Source organism: Pongo pygmaeus, chromosome 9 (assembly GCF_028885625.2).
Source record: "Pongo pygmaeus isolate AG05252 chromosome 9, NHGRI_mPonPyg2-v2.0_pri, whole genome shotgun sequence".
Lineage (NCBI taxonomy): Eukaryota > Metazoa > Chordata > Mammalia > Primates > Hominidae > Pongo > Pongo pygmaeus.
In genome coordinates, this window is record NC_072382.2 from 33,580,968 (window position 1) to 33,601,507 (window position 20,540).

The 20,540-nt window shown below is 41.4% G+C and overlaps 1 protein-coding gene across 2 annotated transcripts in view; it reads left to right on the forward strand.

Annotated features, from left to right (window-relative positions):
* CD59 (CD59 molecule (CD59 blood group)) overlaps positions 1-20,540 on the forward strand; it is a 28,056-nt gene that overhangs the window by 4,141 nt on the left and 3,375 nt on the right. The window contains exons 2-4 of one of the 2 annotated variants that reach the window (XM_054474435.2): positions 940-984; positions 10,014-10,098; positions 15,113-15,214. In XM_054474435.2, the coding sequence (XP_054330410.1) occupies positions 10,032-10,098; positions 15,113-15,214 (169 nt within the window). In that variant the 5' untranslated portion in view covers positions 940-984; positions 10,014-10,031. The remainder of the gene's footprint in view (positions 1-939; positions 985-10,013; positions 10,099-15,112; positions 15,215-20,540) is intronic. The other variant, XM_054474434.2, reaches the window with a different exon arrangement.

Sequence of the window (20,540 nt, forward strand, 5' to 3'; positions counted from 1 at the left end):
GGCGGGAGCAGGAGGAAGAGAGCAAAGGGGGAAGTGCTACACGCTTTCAAACAACCGGATTTCGTAAGCTCTGCCACAAGACAGTACTAGGGGGATGGTGCTAAACTGTTAGAAACCACCCCATAATCCAATCACCTCCCACCAGGTCCCTCCTCCGACACTGGGGATTAAAATTCAACATGAGATTTTGGAGGTATATTAGTCCATTTTCATGCTGCTGATAAAGACATACCGAAGACTGGGTAATTTGTAAAGAAATAGAGGTTTAATGGACTCACAGTTCCACATGGCTAGGGATGCCTCGCAATCATGGCAGAAGGCGAAAGGCACGTCTTACTGGCAGCAGACAAGAGAGAAATATGACAGCCAAGTGAAAGGGGAAACCCCTTATAAAACCATCAGCTCTTGTGCGACTTATTCACTACCACAAGAACAGTATTGGGGAAACCATCCCCAATGATTCAGTTATCTCCCACCAAGTCCCTCCCACAACACGTTGAAATTATGGGAGTTATAATTCAAAATGAGATTTGGGTGGGAACACAGCCAAACCATATCACAAGGTCTTGCCTAATGGCTTGCATTCAATGTCATAATCATGGGCCCTTAAAAGTAGAAGCGGCTCCTAAATATTTAAGAACTACCAGCTTCTTTTATAACCCTGTTGGAAGAAACATTTCCAACCCAATCTAAAGTAACCTGGCCCTTATGCCAGGTCACACTCTAACCCAGTGGTTCTTAGTGTGATCCCTGAACCAGCAGATACGCAGCACCTGAGTGCTGGTTCAAAATGCACATTCTTGAGCCTTACACTAGCCCCCCTGAATTAAAACCTCTAGGGCTGGAGTCTAATCACCTGCTTAAGAGCCCTCCAGGTGATTCTGATGCTCCCTAAAGTTTGAGAACCACTGTTATGACCCTCTTTTATTTTCGTCCTAGTCTTTAGCACCAGTTGGTGTAGGAGTTGAGACCTACTTCACACTAGTAAGTATACCGATGAGTGAATTCCTTAAATCTTATTAAATAACTATTTGATGTGTTAAATGCTTTATGTTCAAATTTATTTGGATTGCATATATATATGTGCATATATATGTGTATTTGTGTGTGTATATATAATGTATGTATATGTGTGTGTTTACATATATATGTAATATATATTATATATGTTTATATACAGTTGACCCTAAAACAATGCGGGGTTAGGGACACTGACCACCTACATGGTTGAAGATTCAAGTTTAACTTTTGACTCCCCCAAAACTTAATTACTAATAGCCTACTGTTGACCAGAAATTTTACCGATAACATAAACAGTTGATTAACACACATTTGGTGTGTTATATGTATTCCCTACTGTATTCTTATGATAAAGTAAGCTAGAGAAAAGAAAATGTTACTTAGAAAATCATAAGGAAGAGAAAATCCATTACAGTTCTGTACTATAGTTATTGATACCATCAGTTTATGTCATCTGTTTATAAGATGAATTACTTGTCTGAAATGGCAGGCGACCACAACTGCAGACCTCAATCTGTAGTACATATCAAGCAGTTCAACTGTGTTTTGGTAACATCATGACTTTTTTCTGCTTCTTGGGACCGTGGCCAGCATCACTTGTGGCACCCTGTAAGGGTCTCGTGTGTCATTCAAGTTTTACACTATTGCGCTTAACACGATAAAGAAAATACTCAAGAACTGCAAGAGATCACCTTTTACTGTGATAAGCAATTTCCTAAAGAGGCAAACAGCTCACAGATAATTGGCATCACATGATACTAATCATATCCCTGCTGATAAGTAGATCCTTGCAACACTTGAGCTCACTGCAATAGCAACAGGAGGTGGCTATGGCATTATTAACAGTATATACTATAGTTAATTTTATGCAGTATGATTTAATACTGCATCTTTACATTTGTTTACATTTCTCTTTACTTTGAATGGTGCCATGTCTGGTCTGTGTTTGTGTGTGTGTAAGTTTTAATAATTTATTTTTTGAGACAGGGTCTTACTCTGTCGCCCAGGTGGGAGTGCAGTGGTGTGTCTTGGCCCACTGCAGCCTCAACCTCCCAGGCTCAAGCAATCCTTCCACCTGAACCTCCTGAATAGTTGGAACTACAGGCACATGCCACCACACCTGGCTATTTTTTTTTTTTGTAGAGATGGGGTTTTGCCAGGCTGGTCTCAAACTCTTGGCTCAAGCAATCCACCCACCTCGGCTCCTCAAAGTGCTGAAATTACAGGCATGATCCACCATGCCTGGCTGACACATTTTAACTTTATAATAGATTTGTGTATGTTTTTGGGTGGTGATAAAATAGACTAGTATCTACATACATTTTATGCATTCATGACATACCTAAATTTTTCTTAATTTTTAAAAATATTTCTAGGCTATGCAGTTTATCTAACAGTTTTTTTCAATTGCAAATCTCCAAAAAATTTTCCAATATATTTTCAGAATAAAAATTGCATATAAATGGACCCCTGCAGTTCAAACCTGTGTTGTTCAAGGGTCAAATATGTGTGGGTGTATATATATATTTAATTGATATTTGGGGGGCTGGTTGGGGTCTTGGATGGACAGTAACACGTTTTCCTACTTAAAACAGTGGAAATAGACTCATTACATTTTCTACCCAAATACCCAGAACATTTGCTATCTAAAACATTTTCGGGAACTTGATAAGAAGTGCCTGTATTTGTTTTTTTTTTCTTGGAGATACGAAGTTTAAGCTCTTTTTTAAAAATTATACTTTACGTTCTGGGGTACATGTGCACAACGTGCAGGTTTGTTACATAGGTATACATGTGCCATGTTGGTGTGCTGCACCCATCAACTTGTCGTTTACATTAGGTATTTCTCCTAATGCTATCCCTCCCCCACCCCCCCAACTCCCGACAGGCCCCAGTGTGTGATGTTCCCCTCCCTGTGTCCATGTGTTCTCATTGTTTAACTCCCACTGACAAGTGAGAACATGTGGTGATTTTCTTTTCTTGTGTTACTTTGCTGAGAATGATGGTTTCCAGTTTCATCCATGTCCCTGCAGAGGACATGAACTCATCCTTTTTCCTGCAAAGAACTATAATTCATAGTATTCCATGGTGTATATGTTCCACATTTTCTTTATCCAGTCTATCATTGATGGGCATTTGGGTTGGTTCCAAGAATTTGCTATTGTGAACAGTGCCGCAATAAACATACGTGTGCATGTGTCTTTATAGTAGAATGATTTATAATCCTTTGGATATATACCCAGTAATGGGATTGCTAGGTCAAATGTTCTAGATCCTTGAGGAGTCACCATACCGTCTTCCACAATGGTTGAACTAATTTACACTCCCACCAACAGTGTAAAAGCGTTCCTGTTTCTCCACATCCTCTCCAGCATCTGTTGTTTCCTGACTTTTTAATGATCACCATTCTAACTGGCGTGAGATGGTATCTCATTGTGGTTTTGATTTGCATTTCTCTAATGACCAGTGATGGTGAGCATTTTTTCGTAAGTTTGTTGGCTGCATAAATGTCTTCTTTTGAGAAGTGTCTGTTTATATCCTTCACCCGCTTTTTGATGGAGTTGTTTGTTTTTTCTTGTAAATTTGTTTATTTATAGATTCTGGATATTAGCCCTTTGTCAGATGGATAGATTGCAAAAATTTTCTCCCATTCTTTAGGTTGCCTTTTCACTCTGCTGACAGTTTCTTTTGCTGTGCAGAAGCTCTTTAGTTTAATTAGATCCCATTTGTCTATTTTGGCTTTTGTTGCCATTGCTTTTGGTGTTTTAGTCATGAAGTCTTTGTCCATGCCTATGTCCTCAATGGTATTGCCTAGGTTTTCTTCTAGGGTTTTTATGGTTTTAGGTCTTACATTTAAGTCTTTAATCCATCTTGAGTTAACTTTTGTGTAAGGTGTAAGGAAGGGATCCAGTTTCAGCTTTCTGCATATGGCTAGCCAGTTTTCTCAGAACCATTTATTAAATAGGGAATCCTTTCCCTGTAGCTTGTTTTTGTCAGGTTTGTCAAAGATCAGATGGTTGTAGATGTGTGGTGTTATTTCTGAGGCCTTTGTTCTGTTCCATTGGTCTATATATCTGTTTTGGTACCAGTACCATGCTGTTTTGGTTACTGTAGCCTTGTAGTATAGTTTGAAGTCAGGTAGTGTGATGCCTCCAGCTTTGTTCTTTTGGCTTAGGATTGTCTTGGCTATGTGGGCTCTTTTTTGGTTCCATGTGAAATTTAAAGTAGTTTTTTCCAATTCTGTGAAGAAAGTCAGTGATAGCTTGATGGGAATAGCATTGAATCTATAAACTACTTTGGGCAGTGTGGCCATTTTCATGATATTGATTCTTCCTATCCATGAACATGGAATTTTCTTCCATTTGTTTGTGTCCTCTTTTATTTCCTTGAGCAGTGGTTTGTAGTTCTCCTCGAAGAGGTCCTTCACATCCCTTGTGAGTTAGATTCCTAGGTATTTTATTCTTTTTATAGCAATTGTGAATGGGAGTTCACTCATGATTTGGCTCTCTGTTTGTCTGTTATTGGTGTATAGGAATGCTTGTGATTTTTGCACATTGATTTTGTATCCTGAGACTTTGCTGAAGTTGCTTATCAGCTTAAGGAGATTTTGTGCTGAGACGATGGGATTTTCTAAATACACAATCATGTCATCTGCAAACAATTTGACTTTCTTTTTTCCTAATTGAATACCCTTTATTTCTTTCTGTTGCCTAATTGCCCTGGCCAGAACTTCCAAATACTGTGTTGAATAGGAGTGGTGAGAGAGGGCATCCTTGTCTTGTGCCAGTTTTCAAGGGGAATGCTTCCAGTTTTTGCCCATTCAGTATGATATTGGCTGTGGGTTTGTCATAAATAGCTCTTATTATTTTGAGATACATTCCATCAATATCTAGTTTATTGAGAGTTTTTAGCATGAAGGGCTGTTGAATTTTGTCAAAGGCCTTTTCTGTATCTATTGAGATAATCATGTGGTTTTTGTCATTGGTTCTGTTTATGTGATGGATTATGTTTATTGATTTGCATATGTTGAACCAGCCTTGCATCCCAGGGATGAAGCCGACTTGATTATGGTGAATGAGCTTTTTGATGTGCTCCTGGATTCGGTTTGCCAGTATTTTATTGAGGATTTTCGCATAGATGTTCATCAGGGATATTGGCCTAAAATTTTCTTTTTTTGTTGTGTCTCTGCCAGGTTTCGGTATCAAGATGATGCTGACCTCATAAAATGAGTTAGGAAGGATTCCCTCTTTTTCTATTGATTGGAATAGTTTCAGAAGGAATGGTACCAGCTCCTCTTTGTACCTCTGGTAGAATTCAGCTATTAATCCATCTGGTCCTGGACTTTTTTTTGGCCGGTAGGCTATTAATTATTGCCTCAATTTCAGAACCTGTTATTGGTCTGTTCGGAGATTTGACTCCTTCCTGGTTTAGTCTTGGGAGGGTGTATGTGCCCAGGAATTTATCCATTTCTTCTAGATTTTCTAGTTTATTTGCATAGAAGTGTTTATAGTTATTCTCTGATAGAAGTGTTTGTAGTATTCTCTGATGGTAGTTTGTATTTCTGTGGGATTGGTAGTGATATCCCCTTTATCATTTTTTATTGTGTCTATTTGATTCTTCTCTCTTTCCTTCTTTATTAGTCTGGCTAACGGTCTATTTTGTTGATCTTTTCAAAAAACCAGCTCCTGGATTCATTGATTTTTTGAAGGGTTTTTTGTGTCACTATCTCCTTCACATCTGCTCTGATCTTAGTTATTTCTTGTCTTGTTAGCTTTTGAATTTGTTTGCTCTTGCTTCTCTAGTTCTTTTAATTGTGATGTTAGGGTGTCAGTTTTAGATCTTTCCTGCTTTCTCTTGTGGGCATTTAGTGCTATAAATTTCCCTCTACACACTGCTTTAAATGTGTCCCAGAGATTCTGGTACGTCGTGTCTTTGTTCTCATTGGTTTCAAAGAACATCTTTATGTCTGCTTTCATTTCATTATTTACCCAGTAGTCATTCAGGAGCAGGTTGTTCAGTTTCCATGTAGTTGTGCGGTTTTGAGTGGGTTTCTTAATCCTGAGTTCTAATTTGATTGCACTGTGTTCTGAGAGACAGTTTGTTGTGATTTCTGTTCTTTTACATTTGCTGAGGAGTGTTTTGCTTCCAATTATGTGGTCAATTTTAGAATAATTACCATGTGGTGCTGAGAAGAATGTATATTCTGTTGATTTGGGATGGAGAGTTCTGTAGATGTCTGTTAGGTCCACTTGGTCCAGAGCTGAGTTCAAGTCCTGGATATCCTTGTTAATTTCTTGTCTTTTGATCTGTCTGATATTGACAGTGGGGTGTTAAAGTCTCCCACTATTATTGTGTGGCAGTCTAAGTCTCTTTGTAGGTCTCTAAGAACTTGCTTTATGCATCTAGGTGCTCCTGTATTGGGTGCATATATATTTAGGATAGTTAGCTCTTTTTGTTGCATTGATCCCCTTACCATTATGTAATGCCCTTCTTTATCTCTTTTGATCTTTGTTGGTTTAAAGTCTTTTATCAGAGACTAGGATTGCAACCCCTGCTTTTTTTGCTTTCCATTTGCTTGGCAGATCTTAATTCATTGTGAGTAGCCTTCCACGCCCATTACTTTTCCTGGCTATGCAGTTCCCCACCATGGAAGTGTACCATAGTATACTCATTTCCTTATCGTTGGATGTGTGTGTCACTAAATTTTTGCTATTTTAAAGAATGTTTGTATACCCTTGACTGTTTCTTATTCCTGTGATGAAAGGCCTACTTGGAGCTCCCATTACGGAAATGACTTTAGAGTCAACTTACGCACAACCCAGGAAAGTCTGCCGTTCCTTCATCATGGGGGAAGACTTGTTCCTACATATCTTCTTTGAGGGATTTTTCAGTTGTGCATTCTTTAGAATGATTAAAAATCATTCAGAACAATAGCAATATTATTAGAACAGTCGTTAGGGACAAACCCACCATCATTAATGAATCCTGAAATGTTTGGAAAGGAGTTGAGTGTTGATGCTTTCTGAGTGTATCTTGCATTTAAGTGCTTGGTTTGGGTGGAATGGCAACACTTTTGGTTCATTTACCATCTTATCTACACTTAACTTATGGGCATCTTTTTTTTTCTTTTTTTTTTCTTAAAATGGAGGGTGTTTTAGTCTAGGGAGTAGTTTTACCAAAAGATAGATGACCTATGACTACTAGAAAAGGAACATTGTCATGTGTGAATTTTCCTGATGTTTCTGATTGTAAAAGTAATATTTGGTTAATTATAGAATATTTGGGGAAAGGATGGCAAAAAGTAAAGGATCAGGAAGAAAAATAAAAAGCCATAAATGATCTTGCTTAGTGTTAGTTACCATCTACATTGTAGGGCATTTATAAAATAGCCTTAAAACAATCAGCTATTTCTTTTTCTGCTTCCCGCCCTCCTTCGCCCCCCCATACACATACGCACACTCTATATGAATGTTTTGCTCTTGGAAATTCATATTTTGGCAGTGGTTCATAAAGGCCTGGTCTTATTTTGATCGAATAGCCCGACCTTGGCATCTACACATAGCTACTTCCTTTCTCTGCCGTCTTGGCTTCCCCTGCAGCGTGTCATGGGATCAGCTACAGCAACAACCAGCCAGTCATGTGGAACTGAGGCTAAGACTTGACACTCCCCACCCATCCCAGAAAACTGAGGGCTTCCTTAGGTTTGATGCCTGAGGTCTCCCCTGCTCATTCAACCCAGGGTGTTTCTCTGGCTTCCTCACCTCACATCACCCTCTGTCTGCCTTCCCACCCTTCACCCCCCAACACTCCCTCCCCACGCAATTTCTTCCTCAGGTAACCTCATTACTCCTGAGTAGCACTAACAGTGGCCACAGCTTTTTGAGTGCCATCTTTGGCCAGGCATTGTGCTATGCAGTACACGTAACTATCTCCAGGCTTATTAGCCAAAGTGTGATCAGAGGTTAACACATAGCAAAGAGGTGACAGAGCCAGAACTATCTGGCCTCGTTCAGAGGCCTCCAGATTGGACTGGAACGCCTGTGCCCTGAACACTTTCATTGTGTCCTTCCTGTTTTCTTAGCAGGCCAGTTCTTTCTAAGGTACTTCATCAAAGAACAGCTCCCCATCAGGGACCCTGTGTGTTGTGGCAGTGTGATTTATGTCAAGGACCATTCCAAGGGAAGTGTCCTGAGCCGGCAGCTCCTGCCAGCCTGACACCTTTCCAGTGCCTAACCCGAGTCAGGAGGATCCTTCCTTCCTCCTTCCATGGGGATGCCTGACATTGTAGCTATATTGGGTTTTTGTTTGTTTGTTTGTTTGTTTGTTTGTTTGGAGAGAGGGTCTTGCTTTGTCACCCAGGCTGGAGTGCAGCGGCACAGTCACAGCTCACTGTAGCCTTGACCTCCTGGGCTCAAGCGATCCTCCCACCTCAGCCTCCCAAGTAGCTGGGACTACAGTTATGTGCCACCACACCAGCCTAATTTTTTTTTAATGTTTTTATTTTTGTAGAGACAGGGTCTCAATATAATACCCAGGCTCCAATCATGCTATGCTTAACTTTTAGGAAGTGTCTGGAGCTCTCTGTTCGGGGACCTCAGACCAATACCTTCCTCTCCCTGCTCACTTGCAGCAGTTCCTTGTATACTGGAGCCCTGTCTAACCTGAGTCTATAAATCACCCTTCCTACTCAGAAACCCCTGAAAATGGGGAACCAAGCAAGCCGCTGGCGTGTGCTGGAGCCCAGGTCTCCTGGGAAGGTCCACATGGGGGATGGTGTCCCGTAGCAGGCTGTAGGTTTCAGAGCCCAGCGGGTGGTGGGGAGCCCTCAATTCGTAAGGAAAGGCCAGACCACAATTGTCTTTCTTCCTGGTTCCTCACATATCATAAAACCACCTCTTTCTCACCTCCACCACCCCCATCTCCAGGCTTGATTCACTGATTGTTTTCTTTTGTGGAAAATGTCAGACCCTGCCCTTTTCCTGGAACTTCTCAGTCCTCCTCTGGCCTGTATCAGCAAATTCCTAAGTAGCAGATGACCTTCAAGATGTGTGATGATTCCACAGAACTTGGAAGGAAGGGACAGGAAGGATTGTCAGGATTGTCAGTTCCCCAGGGAACTCTGCATTTCTGACTTAGGGAGGGTAGATGACTCACCCTTCCAAGAACCCATCTGTCTGTCCGGGCCTGTGGGGCTCTGGAGAATAGAATATGGAGTACCCTGGTTTACAGGCACTGCCACCTCCTTATTTCAGGGTGGGTTCAGGGATGTAGGGTTGGAGTTGGGAGATTTCTTAGTTCTGCTATGGATGCTTTATACTTAGGCAAGTTCAAAACCTCCCCATGCTTTGGCTTCTTTACTGGGTAAAGTAGGGTTGGAGGCATTTCAGCCTTTCCTTCTTCTCACCTGATGCTGTCACTACACATCTAGGCATTCACGTAATGGAAACTTACAAAGTTGCCCAATACCTCTCTTCATGTCCCCAAAGAGAACAAGCAAGTGTCCCCATTTTGCTTCTTATAGTGAGGAGCCAGAGCTTCCAGGTATGCTAAGCCGTTGCTCCCTGTTCCACTGCTGAATGCATGCTGGGCCTTCCAGAGTCACCCCTTTGGTCTGATTTACTTAGTGCTGTGGCTCCGAGAAGTGGCCCTGTCTTTCAGCCAGCAGCTTGGGGTGGGGCCAGTAGAGTGGGAACCACAGTGGCTATATGGGTCAATTTGCTCATATTGTTGTTTGACTCACTGACCCTGATGAGGAAGATAGTGTTATTCCCACAGTGTGGTAGTACACACTGGGGCTTATAGGGACTGAGCCTACTCAAGGGTATATGGTGCTGTGGGTTAGAGCTGGGGCATGGCCCAGGGATTCAGTGTGCCTTGACTCCCCCTGTAAATGTTCCTCTCAGAAGCCTCCTTGGCCTTCCAGCGCTTGGTTTTTGAGACAACCAGCAGTCATTTGTTGGTTCCTGACATTCCTTCCTGTCCCTTCCTTCCAGGTTCTGTGGACAATCACAATGGGAATCCAAGGAGGGTCTGTCCTGTTTGGGCTGCTGCTCATCCTGGCTGTCTTCTGCCATTCGGGTGAGTGCTCCAGTCTCAGGACATGGATCTAGGCTGCCTTGGCCATGAACTCCCTTCTTAAGCCTCAGTTTCAGCCCCAGCTGCTCCTCCAGGCTTGGCTTTGGTTCTTTTGCCTTCCAATGTTAACAGGTCTGGGGTTGTATGACAGCTCCTTCCTATGTTACGACCTTGTCCTCAGTGGGGCATCTTCCTGAGTTACAGCCCGTCCTGAGTTACAAGGTGGCTTTTGGCAGGGGTGGTTCAACACTCGGTGGCTGAAGTTTCACTCCTGTCACCATAAGCTGCTTGGGGACACCAGTGGATACCATTCTTAGAGTGCTGTGCAAGTCCCTTTGGGGTCCACTCTGCTTAGAGCCATCTGAGCTCAGTTCTTCTGCTCTGAGGCTCCTCCTATGTTTTAATGATGATGATGGTCATAGTGACAGCAGCAGCAGCTAACTAACCCTGACAGCATTTATGTGTCAGTCGCTACTCTAAGCATTGTACATGTATTTGCTTATTTAATCCTCATGCCAACCTGATGGAGTAGGTGATATTTTTATCCTTGTTTTACAAGCAACAAGATTGAGGCCCCCCCCAAAATTAATAACTTATCAAATAACACACAGAAGTGGTACACGGGAATGTGAACACACAGTCTGGCAACAGAGTCCCTGCTCTTCCCTCCTGCTGCAGGCCATCTGTCACTGGGCCACCCCCTCCCCTCAGCCACCCCTCCCCTGGTTGCCGGAGGAAATTGTGTGCTTCTCTAAGTTAACTTCTGTCACAATGGAAACACACATGCTTCATTGTAAGGATCAAATGTGGTTGTCTGCCTGTGTCATGTTGGTATAACATCTTGGCCACAGCTGGTTTTTTGTTTTTGATAAATATGGTTGGTGGGGGGAGCAGAAAACGAAGTGGCAATACAATGAGCAATTTAAAAACATATTTCCACGCCACTGTAGCATGTCTTAGAATATATTTTTAAAAATTTTATTATTATTATACTTTAAGTTTTAGGGTATATATGCACAATATGCAGGTTTGTTACATATGTATACATGTGCCATGTTGGTGTGCTGCACCCATTAAAATATTAATAGCAACCATATATTGACTGCTTATTGTTTACTGGGGACTGTCCTAGAGCCTGTCTCATTTAAATCCGTCCAACCATCCTGGGAGGTCGGTGCTGTTACCTCCCATATTACAGCTGAGGAAACGAAGGCAAAGTAATAACTTGCCCCAGGACACACTTTAATATGTTCTCCCTTTCTGAGCAGAAAGAGAAGTCATGGCACCCCTTCTTCCCCACCTTCCGTGATTCTAGCCGGGGTGCACTGTAATGTGGTTCACCTGTGTTACAACACTATATTTTTTCTATAATTATTTTTTATTTATTCATTTTTCTTGGTTCCTTCTTTTTTTTCTGTCTCTGCTGCTTACGTTGGAATATTTTCTAGAATTTTAATAGCCCAGTGACATCCTACGTCCAGCAGTCTGCATTTGTTTATAGAGCAAGCTTGGGACCATCAGCTTCTCTGTGACAAGTCTTGGGGTGCACTTCAGCCCTTTCTCAGAGAATTGAGATGTGAAGCTCACACTCCCACAGATGAGAGGCCTTCTTTGCTGCTGCCCAAAGGGTCTGAGGACCCTGCAGGGGAACTTTCCTCTGAGCTCTGCCTCTTGTACCCCAGGGGAAGTCTCGTCTACCCTGGCTTAGTGGCTAAAATATCAAACCGTTGTCCAGTGACCTATTGCTTGTTTTTTTTGTTTGTTTGTTTTTTTCAGGGGGATGGAGTCTCACTGTGTCACCCAGGCTGGAGGGCAGTGGCGCAATATCGGCTCACTGCAACCTCCATGTCCCAGGTTCCAGCGATTCTCCTGCCTCAGTCTTCTGAGTAGCTGGGATTACAGGTGCATGCCACCATGCCTGGCTAATTTTTGTATTTTTTTTTAAATTTTTGTATTTTTAATAGAGGCGGGGTTTCACCATGTTGGCCAGGCTGGTCTGGAATTCCTGACCTCAAATGATCCACCTACCTCACCCTGCCAAAGCGTTGGGATTACAGGCGTGAGCCATTGCACCTGGCCCTGTTGCTTGTTTTTGACCTCAGTTTTCCCCATAATCTAGAGTTTCCTTCTCTTCCCACTCAGGTTAATTAGAAGAACATCATGGTTAACCAAGCTTGGATTTTAGAACTGACAGCCTGAGTTTGAGCTCAGCTTGGTCACTTAGTAGCTGTGTGGCTTTGAACAATTTAGTTAACATCTTAGTCTTAGTTTTCTCTTGCAAGATGGGGATGAAGATTATTGAGCCTGCTTCTCTTAACAATCCTATGAAGACCTTAGCACATTGATGCACATATATTTGAACACTGAATGAACATGTTTGTCATGAATATTTTTGCCCACAGACGTTCCAACCATGGGTTTTAGCCTTTCCTTCTAAAGGCTTATTAAGAAGCCAAATGAGCCCGGGATCTAGCCAGCACAAAAATCCATGTCTACAGGTAACCTTTTAAAATGGCCCTCAAACATGACCAGTCACAAGAACAACACCCTTCGTCTTAGATTCTTTTCATTTCATGCTTGTGAATACACGTCTGGCTCAAGGAAGGGACCAGAGAAAAATTGCATCTTTGCGACTTCTCTTTGTGGCTTCCCTCTCACACAGGCATGACAGCCACAGGCTGACAGTGGGGGAGAACAAACAAAGCCTGGTGGATAGGGCCCTGCCCACAGGCCCCAGGGCTGCCGCCAGCTCTGCTGCTTTGTAGCCAGGTGTCCTTGTGTGAGTCACGTCACCTCTCCAGACATCTGTCTTGTCATCTGCAAAAAAGTGGGGAAGGAGGAGGTTGGTTTTTATTTTATTTTATTTTATTTTTTAGACATGGTCTCGCTCTGTCTCCCAGACTAGAGTGCAGTGGTGCAATCTTGGCTCACTGCAACCTCCACCTCCCAAGCTCAAGTGATTCTCGTGCCTTAGCCTCCTGAATAGCTGGGATTATAGGCATGTACCACCGCGCCCGGCTAATTTTTGTATATTTTGTAGAGGCGAGGTTTCACCATGTTGGCCAGGGTGGTCTCAAACTCCTGGCTACAAGTGATCCACCCACCTCAGCCTCCCAAAGTGCTGGGATTATAGGTGTGAGCCACCATACCTGGCCTAGTTTTTGTTGTTGTTTTTTAAAACTAATATTTCAAGGCATTAATCCGGAACCTTCCCAAGTCAGAGGATCCTCTATTGGGTAGGATTTCACACCTGTGAGGGCAGGCATGGCCATTTCAGATGCTCTAGAGAACTGGGTTCCTGTCTGTGCTCAGAAAGTGAGGACCCACCTTCCTTCCACTGGACTTTTCACTGAAAAATCTATTTCCATGGTGATAAACCTGGGCTTCAGCCTTAGAATTAGAAGTCAGCTCTTGAGCTCTAAAACCCACACTTGGTTTAACCATGACATTCTTTTGTGAAATTTTACATGTTTCGTCTTTGAAAATGTCTTTTCACAGAGGTAGGTACTGCCAAATACTGATTACATGGTAGAAGTCATATGGCATGAAGATAGTTTATCTCTGATGGTGGAAAAGGGGGTATCCATACAAACCAGGAAGATTTCCTTCCAACTCTTGCTTCTTCAGTCTCTCCCCATCACACATGTGGACTGTAATTCATCTTTTTCTTGTCACTGTTGTTACAAAAATGGAGAAGGAAAAATAACCCAGCAAAAACTGACAGCTAGCAAGGATGAGTCCTAAGAATTGACTGGGAGCAATAATTGTTTTTCAAACTAGGGAACTGGAGGCAATTTGCTTCTGATGTAAGATGGCCCTCACGTAGTGTCTGCTGGTACCCAGCTGTCCTATGCCCATGGGTTTAAAGTGCACAGCTGTTGTCTTGTCTTTGACAATGTGTACTCCTGGCATTCGGTCATTCCCTTAGAAGGGGGTAGTTCAGTAATGATACCCTATCCCAGAGGTTATCAAACTTTTTCTGTACAGGACCAGATAGCAATTTTTTTTTTTTTTTTTTTTTTTAAGCAGAGTTTCGCTCTGTCACTCAAGCTGGAGTGCAGTAGTGCAATCTTGGCTCACTGCAACCTCTGCCTCCTGGGTTCAAGCAATTCTCCTGCCTCAGCCTCCCAAGCAGATGGGATTATAGGTGCGCACCACCATGCCTGGCTAATTTTTATATTTGTAGTAGAGATGGGGTTTCGCTATGTTGGCCAGGCTGGTGTCAAAACTCCTGACCTCAGGTGATCCACCCTCCTCGGCTTCCCTAAGTGCTGGGATTACAGGCGTGAGCCACCGCACCTGGCCCATATAGTAAATATTTTAAGCTTTGCAGGCCAAGAGGCAAAATCAAGGGTATTATGAGACTTACCTCAATAATAAGAGAAGAAACAAAATTTTCACAGATTTTTTTATTGACAAAATTCACAACATAATTATTGAGTCCAGCTATAATAATACACATCTACTAATGAGGGGAATAGAATTCTTTTTAGGGGGATAACCATTTGCTTAATTGGGGCCCAAAATTAGTGTTCCCTCACATCAAATCAATTGTAGATGTTCATCTATTAATACTAATCTGTGATGACATTTTACATATTTCATTTTGAAAATGTATTTTCATGCAGATAGGTATTGCCAGACACTGATCATCAACCCACGAGGATGTGATTTAATTGGGCATATTCGTTGCTTGGAAGACACTTATAGAATTCTGTTTGTTTCTCGGTAATTTCTTAACACATCCCCTTCCAGTTGCAGGTTAGGAGGAAGCTTCTCAATTGCACAGTTAGATGGATTTTCAAATGTGGATATTTCCTTTGTGCTTGCATCAGGTCCAAAAAATGTTGCTGGAACTGTAGTTTGAATTTGGAAAGATATAACCGCTATACAGTTGTGCAGGAATGGAAGTATACCACAAGTTGCTGACTTTGGGCCCATATTAATGGAGATGGTGGGCTGCAAGGGGACAAGTCAGTGCTGCTTTAAGAGATCCTGACTTTCTTCCTGATTCTAGGTCATAGCCTGCAGTGCTACAGCTGTCCTAACCCAACTGCTGACTGCAAAACAGCTGTCAATTGTTCATCTGGTTTTGATGCGTGTCTCATTACCAAAGCTGGTAAGAGCCTCCCCTGTCTGTCTCCTAAATGTAATGGGGTAATAAGTGCCTGGGAAAACAATTGTGCCACTGTAATCCTCATTAGGCTTGCATCAAGTAATAGCTACCATTTATTAGCATCAGGTGTGTATTGGGCTAAGCACTTTCTTCACGCATTTTAAATTTAATGTTTTGCACTTACTTCTAAGGGTGATCTTTTATTTCCATTTGATAAATGTGAAAACGCAGGCTCAGATTAAGCAAGAAATTATGGTCAAGTAACCGACTCAGGAATTGAACATGGAAGTGCATCTGATTCCAAAGCTTGTGCTCTTTAACAGCAGCCCTGTGCTGCCTCCCATACCTTGGAGAACCTACTGTCTACCCAGCAGAGGGTTAGGAGCTAGGGATGCAAAGATAAAGAAAGGACACATACAATTAAAATTATGACAAAGGTCTGTTTGGCTGTCCTAAATGTCATTATGTATGCCTCTGTCTCATTCCATGGGGTATCTGGTATATTCAGAGTCCTGAGGAGACTCAAGCTGAGCTCAAAGGACAAGTAGGAGGTAAGAGGGCTAAGAAGGGGAGGGTGTGCCTGGGAGGGGCAACAGCAGGTGCCAAGGATTGGTAGCCTCAGGGCAAGGTGCTTATGAATGTGGGGGTGGGCAATACTAACATGCACAAGTCCTGTCCAGTCTGCATTTTCCAAATTTGTTAGACTACAGAATATTCACCTCCATCAACCCTGTTAAAATAGAGTTTAAGAAGTGGTAGACAGAGGAAAGAAACCAGCAAAGACATGCCCTCTGTTCTTGCTGGGGTATGGTTCTGGATAGAATCGATGTGTGCAAATGATGCCAGCGAGGAATGGCGGTTTCAGAATGTTCTTAGTGTCCAACGTAAAACCCTCAGGCTTAGATTTCTAAGAGATTAATAATAAAAGCACTCCACAAGGTTATTTGTACTCTTAGACCTTCTACACCAGCTCCCCCCAGTGTCAACATCAAGAAATGGTGAGCATGTCAGGTAAACTCAGAAAAGCCTTGGGACACCCACATGTTCAGAAAAACCTGAGATAAAGATGGTTAACTTCCCCAGAAAGGAGAAATCCCTCAATAACTAAGACAAATTATAGTTACCCTGTCTGAAAAAACAGGGGCATCTGATAATTTTGATATATTTAGCTGGATTTGATAAATTTGATATAATTTAGCTGGATTGCAGCTAAAACTCCAAACCTTCCATTCAGAGCTCTTGATTCTGTAGGGGACCAGTCCCTCTGCCCCCGCTGGAAGACCATGTTCATTCACTGTTAATGTAGAAAGCGTAGTAAGGCCCCTAGAGAGAACATGGTCATTATGTACATGCACAGAAGACTTGGCTCTTTAGTTTGATCAGCTGTGTCTCTTGGACTCCTCACTACTAAGTATAATTAAACTAAGTATAGTTTCCAAATGAGACGATAAGGGCAATTACTATGCGTTGAATGAATATTAGAGCAGCAATTAGGAGCTCTGACTTCTGTCCTGCCACCAGCTAGCTCTCTCCACCTCTGTTTTTCATTTATGAATGTATGTGTTGGACAGCAGAGGTAGGGAGGAGAGGAAAGGTCAGAGCCAAGATCTTTTTCCAGCTCTTAAATCCCAAAATTTCTTATAAATGGTTAATGTAAACAAAAATGAGACAAACCTATTAAAATGACCAAACTCCAAAACTCTGACAACTCCAGATGCTGGTAAGGATGTGGAACAGTGGGAACTTTGTTTTTTTTGTTTGTTTGTTTTTTGTTTTTTTCTTTTTTGAGACAAGGCCTTGCTCTGTCACCTAGGCTAGAGGGCAGTGGTGCAATCTTGGCTCACTGCAACCTCTGCCTCCAGGGTTCAGGTGATTCTCATGCCTCAGCCTCCTGAGTAATTGGGATTACAGGCATAAGCCACCATGCCCAGCTAATTTTTGTATTTTTAGTAGAGACAGGGTTTCACTATTTTGCCCAGGCTCATCTCAAACTCAGGCCTCAAGTGATCTGCCCACCTCGGCCTCCCAAAGTGCTGGGATTACAGGCGTGAGCTACCACGCCCAGCGGCAGCGGGAACTTTGATTCATTCCTAGTGGGAATGCAAACCAGTATAGCTACTGTGGATGACAGTTTGGTAGTTTCTTACAAAACTAAAATATAACACAATATATAATACTTGATATTTTGATAATTATGTACAGTATATAATATTTTATAATAAATGTGTTACTGGTTTGTGTATTTACTATATTTTTTATCATGTTAGCATGTACTCCTTCTACTTATTAAAAAAAACTTAACTATAAAACAGCCTCTCGGGAGGCTGAGGCAGAAGAATTGCTTGAACCCGGGAGGCGGAGGTTGCAGTGAGCCAAGGTCGCGCCACTGCACTCTAGCCTGGGTGACAGAACAAGACTCTGTCTCTACAAAAGAAAAAAAAAAAAAAACAGCCTCAGCAGGCAGGTCCTTCAGGAGGTATTCCAGAAGAAGGCATTGCTCTCCTAGGACAGGACAGCCCCATGAGTATTCTTACCCCTGAAGACCTTCCAGTGGGACAAAATGAAGAGATGGAAAACAGTGATACTGATGATCCAGACCCTATGTAGGAGTAGGCTAATGTGTGTGCTTGTGTCTTCGTTTTTAACAAAAACAAAAAAAGTTTTTAAAGTAAAAATTTTTTTAAATAAAAAAGCTTATAAGAATAGAAAGAAAATATTTTTGTACCACTGTATACAGGTTTGTGTTTTACCCTATATTATTACAAAGGTAAAAACATTTACAATTAAAAAGTTTCTAAAGTAAAGTGGCAGTAAACTAGGGTTGATTTTTTAAAATAAGCTTAGTGTGGACTAAGTGTACAATATTTAAAACATCTACAGTAGTGTACAGTAATGTCCTAAGCCTTCACATTCACCCACCACTCATTCACTGACTTCCAGTCCCACAAGCTCCATTCACGGTAAGTGCCCTGTACAGGTGTACCATTTTTAAAATCTTTTGTATCATATTTTTACTGTACTTTTTCTATGTTTAGATATGGTCAGATACACAAATATTTACCACTGTGTTACAGTTGCCTACAGTATTCAGTACAGTAACTTGCTGTACAGGTTTGTAGCCTAAGAGCAATAGGACATACCACATAGCCTGAGTGTGTACTAGGCTATTCCATGTAAGTTTGTGTAACTGTACTCTATGACGTTTGCACAGCGACAGATATGATGGTGCTATACAAAGTAAGTCTAGAAGAGAGACAGGTTGGCTGCTAATTCAGCCAATATTTACTGGCATCCTAGCAGTATAAACCATGGAAGTGTAAGCAAGGTTAAATGTACTTAGTCTTGAAGGAGCCTCTGATGACAGTGTCAAGTGGTCATTGCTGTAATGACGTTCTGAACAAGGGCCACATTTAAGAGTGCCTAGGACAGCTGAAGACTGTTGGCTTTAGATAGACTTGAGCCAAAGTCTTCAAAAAGAGTGGGGAGGGGAAAACCTGTAACACTGCAGGGATTCTGATAATAATCCACTTTTATGTGGATAATTCCGAGGCTGGCTTTGGTGAGAAGATTACCATTGTTAAGGCTGTTGTTTGAATATGATAATTCAAGTAAAGCACTTTGGTATGCTGCACGACACATAGTAAATCATTAATTGGTAGCAATTATTAATAAATTACTGTCTGTTCTCCCCAAGCTTCTAGGCTTCCCTAATTAAAATTCTGATAGCTTTAAAGCTTTTCAAGTTCCAGTGCTTAATTACTATTACAAAGCAGTAACTTGTCTGAATCACCAGCAGCCTCTAGTACAATATTAGAAGCTGCCAGTTATTTAGTTAAGACTTCAGCAACGAGAGCCATTTCTGGAATACTCTATCTGGACTCTGCCACTTGACTAAACTTCATTAAATTCCAATCCAGATACCCATCCCCTCAGAGGAGAAGGACAGGACAGTTATGCCTGCAGTTATGAACTGAGAAGTGTTGTGTTCCAAGCTCTGCATGGAATTGGGTAAATTAGCTACAAGCCTGAAATAAGGAAGTGTGCATCTGCATTTTTTTCTTTCCAGCACAGAAGATAAGAAACCAATTTCAGGGCAAGGACAAATGCCTTCTTATACCCCAGTATCTAGCACATAGGCACTCAGTTATTTTTGGAGAAGAAAATCTACCATAATACCACTCTCTCAACTAATACATTTTTCACCTAACATGCTTTTTCTGAATATTAAAAAAACTATGATAAGATACTTGGAGTATATACTTCTGGCCTTTATTTTCCTGTGTGCCCAAGGCTATTTTTCCAAAAATGGGGCCATGATGGCGTGTTTTTGTAGAAACTTTTCCAGTATTACTGAATAATCTAATGATTTTTAAAATGAAGTTTCAAATACTTTAAAAATAAATCGTCCATGTGGCAAATTTAAAAAACTCAATAGAAACATAAACGAAGTGTATTCTTCCATGATGATAACACTATTAAATTACTTGGGAATCCTTCCAGAGAAAAATAAATGCACTTACTTCAATGTATATATGCTTTATTTCCACAAATGGGTCACATTCTATACACTGTTCTTCATCTAGGGTTATTTATTGAGATATAATTCACATACCAGAACATTTACATTTTAAAGTGTATAATTCAGTGGCTCTTAGTATATTTACAAGGTTGTATGACTATCGCAACTGTCTAATTCCAGGATCTTTCTGTCACCTTGAAAAGAAACTTGTTAGCAGTCAGTCCTCATTCCTGCCTCCCACATGCCCGAGCAGTGACTTATCTACTTTCTGTCTTCATAGATTTGGCTCTCCTGGGCACTTCATATGCAAGGAATCATACAGTATTGTGGCACTTTGCGACTAGCTTTTTTTTCACTAAACGTAATGTTTCCAAGGTTCACTCATGCTGTGGCATGTATCAGTACTTCATTCTGTTGTGGCCACATAGTATTCTGTTGTGTGGATGTACCACATTTTGTTTATCCATTCACCAGTAATGGACATATGGGTTGTTTCCACTTTTTAGCAATTTTGAATCATGGTGCCATGAACATTCATGTGGAAACTTGTGTGTGAACGTAGTTTTCAATTCAAACTACGATAAGATACTTGGAGTGTATATGTCTGTTCTTTATTTTCCTGTGTGCCCAAGGCTATTTTTCCAAAAATGAGACCATGATGGCATGTTCTTGTAGAAACTTTTCCTGTATTACTGAATAATCTAATGATTTTTTAAATGAAGTTTCAAATATTTTAAAAATTATCCATAGCAAATTTGAAAAACTCAATAGAAACATAAACGAAGTGTATTCTTCCATGATGATAACAGT